General features: G+C 36.5%; 1 protein-coding gene across 2 annotated transcripts in view; it reads right to left on the bottom strand.

Annotated features, from left to right (window-relative positions):
• Positions 1-4,509: 4,509 nt before the first annotated feature.
• The window catches only part of sorcs3b (sortilin related VPS10 domain containing receptor 3b), a 66,585-nt gene continuing 64,473 nt past the window's right edge, over positions 4,510-6,621 (bottom strand). Inside the window, exon 27 of one of the 2 annotated variants that reach the window (XM_067455663.1) lies at positions 4,510-5,415. In XM_067455663.1, coding sequence (XP_067311764.1) covers positions 5,354-5,415 — 62 coding nt within the window. In that variant the 3' untranslated portion in view covers positions 4,510-5,353. The remainder of the gene's footprint in view (positions 5,416-6,621) is intronic. The other variant, XM_067455664.1, reaches the window with a different exon arrangement.

Genomic DNA, 6,621 nt, shown 5'->3' with positions numbered 1-6,621 from the left:
GCAATAAGCATAAAACATGGTCTCATTAGCAAAGAACAAATAAAATGTCATTGTGTAAAGTCTGAGGGGAGAGGTGGTTCCTTCAAATATAAGCATAATCATTAGTTTGATATCACTAAGGACAACCATCTCCTTTAATGAAGCACATAAAACAGAACGGCGGTTCATAAAGTTGGACTATTGGAAGGTCACCATGGAAAAGGATATTTCCTATATCCGTCTCTTGCTTGGATTGTATCCAGTTGGGAGGTGAGCTGGCATCCAAATTTGAAGGCTGGCAGTTATTTTTGGCATTAGTGAATATATTTCTTTTTATATATTTATGCCTAGTATGTTAGATATTTATAACATTTCAGGAAATGCAAAGTCTCATGCTGCTCTAATGATATGTTTTGACAACTCGGTGACAACATCTCATTTCATTGTATTTTTTTTGTAAAGGTCATGAATAATGATTTTGCATAAAGAAATGAACATGATTGTTTTTCTAACAATTGCGCCAGTCAGAATGGCACTGAAGTGAAACGGGCCTGATGAATGTGTCATGTGTGAGGTGAACTCCGTAAGTAATGACAGACGGAGGAGATGGAAGTGCTCAAACCAAAACAGGCCTTTTTAATAATTCATCAGACATTAAATAATCCCTCTGACTTTATCAATGTTTCTCCATCTCTGAAAGCTCGGGATGACCTTTGGAAAATGTTAAATCTTTTTTATACGCGGCAGTGATGAGTCTGGCAGGAAAGGTTGAAACCTAAACAGTCCGTCAGCTACAGGAAGTACACACAAGGAATACTCACGCACACACACACACACACGCACACACACTCATGCACTGACAGCCGAAGCTCAATCACTCCGACATTCATTTTTCAGACTTTATAACATGACAGCTGCCTGTCTTTTTCCAAAACTTTAAGTTACATGGAAGTTAAAATGCATAACTGCAAAAAGTCTTTTACAGCAACCTTTCCTGGCTGATAGTATATAGTATAATAATCGCTTATTATTATTCCATCTATTTATGTACACGCAGATCCCTAAACGCACAAACAGGGAAAATAAAATTGGAAAAATACATTATTTATTTTAGTTGAAGTTGAGCAGACTGGGGAATTTTTAATCAAACATAGCAAAACAAGTTTGCACAATAATGTGAAGTACCGCGTCATGGGACATGTAGTTTTACAATTTACGTACGGTCTCATTAACTTGCAATTATGCCGGTCACATGTGAATATTGGCTGAATTTAAAGTAGGCCCATCACAACAAAATACAAAACACTTAGCGTAGAGTGTGCGGAACTATTTTCTTTGCTGTACATTTAATCATAATGGTAAATGAGATTCTAAGGGAAGCGGTGCGGTCCTTGGAGGAGGCAAAGCTCTGTGTGCTTTACCATAAAATCACTCAAGCTCTCATCCTACCGTTCTCTGCCTTATCACATAAACATGACCACTAGGGCTCCCGAGTCCCTAGAATAGATAAAGCTAACTTTGTTTCATACAGAGTGCTCTTTTGTCTATATTACTGAACTTTAATCTTCAAATGCAACCATACAAACTTTGAAAAATGCTTAGAGCGATAGAAACCGCTGGATTTGTGCGAGTCGTCTGCGGGTTGTGTGTGTGCGCGCGTCTCTGTGTGTGTATGTGCGTGCGTGCGGGAGCGAGAGAGAGAGAGAGAGAGAGAGAGAGAGAGAGAGAGAGAGAGAGAGAGAGAGAGAGAGAGAGAGAGAGAGAGAGAGAGAGAGAGAGAGAGAGAGAGAGAGAGAGAGAGAGAGAGAGCTAAAATGATGAAAAATATGACATTCTAAAGGCTACTGTGGAGCAGGATATTTAGACAGCCTTTGTCCAGACCAGGAGCCTGCACATTTATGGGTGGATATTGAATAGAAGCATGTTTGCATTTCCTTTGTGTGCCGAGTCTTTGAACAGCTTCAGCAGATCCTGGAGTCATAAAATTGTAATATACTGAAGACTTTTATTTGTTTCCTGTTTTGTTTCACTCTCCCCCGATTTCACAGGCATGGTTAAAGCCTAGTCCCAGACAAAGACACTGCCATCTCCTAAAATATGTCAGTGCCATTTTTTTGTCTCACGATGAACACTAGTAATTTTTTTTTTCTAAGGCATGTTTATAAAAGCTACTTAAATATTCTAATAGAACAAAGGCCTAATCCTGGCTTAGCCTTGTGAAACCAGGCTTATACAGTATGTGTCCACCTTAAAGTATCCTAAATCATTTCAATTGAGAGTTTCCTGATAAAATTGGTGATTAATAAACTCAATTAAAAGTTGTCTTGTTAGTTTGACCCTGGCTACACTACTGTTCCAAAGTTTGGAGTCAGTAAGATTTTTTTTTATGTTTTTGTAAGATGTTTCATATACTGACCAATATACTGCATATACTACATTTATTTAAAGGGGTACTTCAGCGCTGGGAAGATGAATCTGTATTTAAACTGGGTCATTAATGTTGTAGAAATGTGAAATTATTTTTGAATTTGGTGCTTTCTAGACTGAGAAAATACAGAAAATGTATTTTTGTCTCATGGGGATGAAAGACAACAATTCCCAGAATGCTTCACTGCCCTACGAGGCCACTCCCAAAGCCACCGCTACTGAATCACTGATCACTTTCCCACCATGTTCATTTTTATAAAATCAGTTCAGTTATAGAACAGACACTACAATTAAAAACTGAACGTGTCTGTTCGATATAATGTGATTCAGCCGCTTAGCGAGTGTCATGGCACAAATGCTGCAGGAGTCAGATTACATTCACCGTCATGAATGAGCTGAATGAGCTCTTGTGATGACAGCTAAGGTAAATGCGACCGCACTTGCGGCATACATTCACAGCGCGTGTTCAGTCTGACGCATTTTCAGTTTATGCCTTTGGAAGCTTAAAGGGATAAAACTATGTTATTCCCTTAACTAAAACAAGTTGATACATACCTCTCTCATCTAAGTGCGTGCACTTAATCTCTTTGACGCGCGGTGACGATCTGATAGCATTTAGCTTAGCCCACTAAGCCCGGTTCATTAACTATGGTACCAAACAGAGATCAAGTTAGTTAAACATCATTTAAATATACTCCAGGGTTTCTACAGATACAAAGCCATATGCTAATCGCTAAAGTAACCATTTAATCAGAAATACAGTAAAAAAGTATTACAAATATTATTGTGAAATTGTATTCAAATTTTAAATAAGTATTCTGTTTTAATCCATTTTAAAATGTAATTTATTCCTGTGATGCAAAGCTGAATTCTCAGCACCATAACACCAGTCGTCAGTGTCACACGATCCTTCAGAAATCATTTTAATATGTTGTCATGTATTGTTCTTTTCAGTTTAGTCTTAGTTTCCACGGTCATAGGCAGTCTTATTCACAGCAGTGCCATCTTTGATTTTAACGGGAATGAAAGCGAGGCTGTGAGGAATAGACATACATCTCTTCAGTGGGTTGTACTGTTAGTTAATACTTTTTTGGATTGTTCTGCTTATGAAACACTGCAAAAATATATTTCCAAGAAATGTCAGTGAACAAAAAATGCTCTGGAAAATAATTGAAATAGGAGCTTTATACCAGTTCTAATCCTTCACAGCCTCACTTTCATACCTGTCATGGCATTGCTCTGAATAAGGCACAATACAACACCATTTTCAACTAAAATCCTAAAACTTTTTGGCTGTTATTTACACAACAGTGGCATTGGGGGCCTGAAAGAACGGTGAGAACGGTGACCTCATGTGCATGCATATTACATGTTCATGGGGTGTGTTTTTTGTTTTTGTTTTTTTTGACAAAGTGACATTGCCAAAAACTGGCCTAGCATGCAGCCTTTTTAGTAATTTTTGACAAAAAATTGCTATTTTTTTTATTTTGGCAATGTTGTCATCTGTTATTGTATATTTTTGTTGTGTTAACATACCCTTAGCTCTAGTCACCCATAAATTGCTATAGTTAATTAGTATTACACCTGTTCCTTGTTACTGTACGTTTTAAGCCCCTAGTTCTTATCTGTTCCTGGTCCTGCCACTAGTGTGTATACTGTGTACTTCTTTCTTTTTCCTGATGTTTATTAAATGTTACTTGATTGTCTTACTGCATCATGCATCTTTGTTTGAATCATTGCTACAGCAAACCAATTAACAATTATTATCAAGGCCGAGGTCTTCAGTTCATCCTACCCAAACTTGCTGTTTTAACAGGAAAATTTCAATATAGGAAAGAAACTGACAGAAACACAATATGCAGATTATGCTGAATCACAGTGTTTACTTTCATTTCAGCAGAGAAACTATTTTGTATCCTTTCATTTAATGTGATCCTATTAAAGATTCGTCGGTGCCACAGGTCATCTGCTGTAGACTATTTACTGGAGAAATGAAAAGTTGATGGGTGTTTGGAAATTGCCAAGAGAAATTGGGACACACAGGCCATCCACTTGTTACAGAAATCTCATGAAAATCCTTTGTAAAGAATCAGTGGGCAGTCACTAATGTAAAAATACATTTATTCAGATTAAAGTGACTTTCAGTTCACAGTCAAATATAAAACTGGCTGTCAGCTATTAGCAGCGATGAAACATGCGTCCCAGATGAATATACTTCTAGGAATATATTATCGTGAATACAAACCAAATGAAGAATATGTTGCCATCTTACAATAGTACTACACATTGCCAAGGCACAAATGGACACGTTTAGCAGATGAGGCTTCTACACAGATGAAGGTACCAACCTCTATTTGTGCCATGTACATCTACTTGATCCTAAAACCATACTCCATATGACCTCGTAACATCTCAGAGTCACTATCAATTAAGATGAGGTAAGCACCAACATACATAAAGCTATAAGCATATTTCAAATGATTAAATATTGAATTTCCTGTATGAAAATGTAGCATATATGCTTTTAGATCTCTAAAAGTGAGCTGTTTGTTTACAAATGTGAGGAAGTTAATCTTAATATATCTACATTAGCATGCAGAGAATGATCTCTAACTTTTACAAAAGGAATTTGGTGCCCCCGCTTAGGAAGAATAGATCAATTGATCGCTTTAAGAAATAATTGTATTGGGGTTAAAGAAACTACTCCTTAAGCACTAATAAAATATAATTCATATGTTTTCGGTAGAGATTTTGATTTAATTTACACCAATAATTAATAATACCTTGATTAACACTCAAGGAATTATTTATTTATAGAGCTCATATTGTAAAACACCACAATAATAAAAGGGCATAAGCACCACAATTACAGGAAAGGTTAAGGGAGAAAATGGTATAATTATACATCTAATACAATTGATATTTCATCATCAAACCTTCCTTCATTTCAGACATTGGTGCAATTTGGAATCTGTCTGGTCCTTAGTCGCTCTCCAACTCCAAGTCCTCCTAAACACGCACGCACACACACACACACACGCACACACACGCACACACACACACAGAGGAAAATCATAGTAATTGCAACCAACAAGCAAGGGCAACTGTGTGATCAATGCTTTCCACTTCAGTGCCAAGGGATCAGTCCTTGATTATTGTGAATCAAAAACACTCATAAGACAATCACCTTCCCTGACAGAAGAGTAATAAAAGTAGAATGAATGAATTGGGGTCCATCCACTGACCTCACGCTTACAAACAACAGACAGACAAAACAAGCACGTCTCTAGACACAAAACAAGCACGTCTCTCTCTCTCTCTATGCTCCTTGAGCACCAAATCGCATCTTTATAATCATTAAAGCCGACAGAAAAGGACTTTCTTTGTGAAAAAACTGCACTTAATCATATTGAATGTGCACTTGTAGTGTACTTTAAATCATTTTAAATCATGTATTTTTAGATAATCGATTATAAATAAAATAAAAGGCCACTAATAAAGTGTACTTAAAGAGAAAACACTTTTTCTACTTGCTTGAACACACTTTAAAAAAAGTGCACTTTGTGATACTGTCAAGTACATTGTTTAAACTTGTGTCATGCTTTTGCCACACTTTTGATGTGTTGACTAACATATTAAAGCACATGTAAAGTATTTGATTATAATTTTAACTGTAGTTCAAAGATTTTAAATGTACTAAATTGTAATGCCATTACACATACATTTACACATTTGTTTTAAATGCATGACATACACAATCAACAGAAAGTACATTTTAGATTACCATGCCTGTCAGTACATTCGGCAGTACACTTTAACCGTATTCCAAAAACAACAGAAGTAATTATGAAATTACATAATAAGATGTTTTACTTAAGTGTGTCAAAAAGCACTCTTTAGTTTAACTAAATTGATTCAATATTATTTCAAAAAGTAACAGATTTACATTTAATTGTAAATAACATGCAGTTAAGTACCCCGAAACATTACGTTCAGTTCGCACAAAGTGTGCTATTTCCATAAAAGGTTTTTCTAGAAGTTCTGTTCTTCGCCACAAGAGTTGTTAAAAAACTACGTGAGTACACAGATTCAACAACAACACAACAAAACCTAGAACTGAGGTGTCCAAACTTGGTCCTGGAGGGCCACTGTCCTGCAGAGTTTAGCTCCAACTTGCCTCAACACACCTGCCTGGAAGTTACTAGTATGCCTAGT

The sequence above is a fragment of the Pseudorasbora parva genome, chromosome 10 (assembly GCF_024679245.1).
Source record: "Pseudorasbora parva isolate DD20220531a chromosome 10, ASM2467924v1, whole genome shotgun sequence".
Taxonomy (NCBI): Eukaryota; Metazoa; Chordata; class Actinopteri; order Cypriniformes; family Gobionidae; genus Pseudorasbora; species Pseudorasbora parva.
This window is presented reverse-complemented; position numbering and strand designations above follow the sequence as displayed.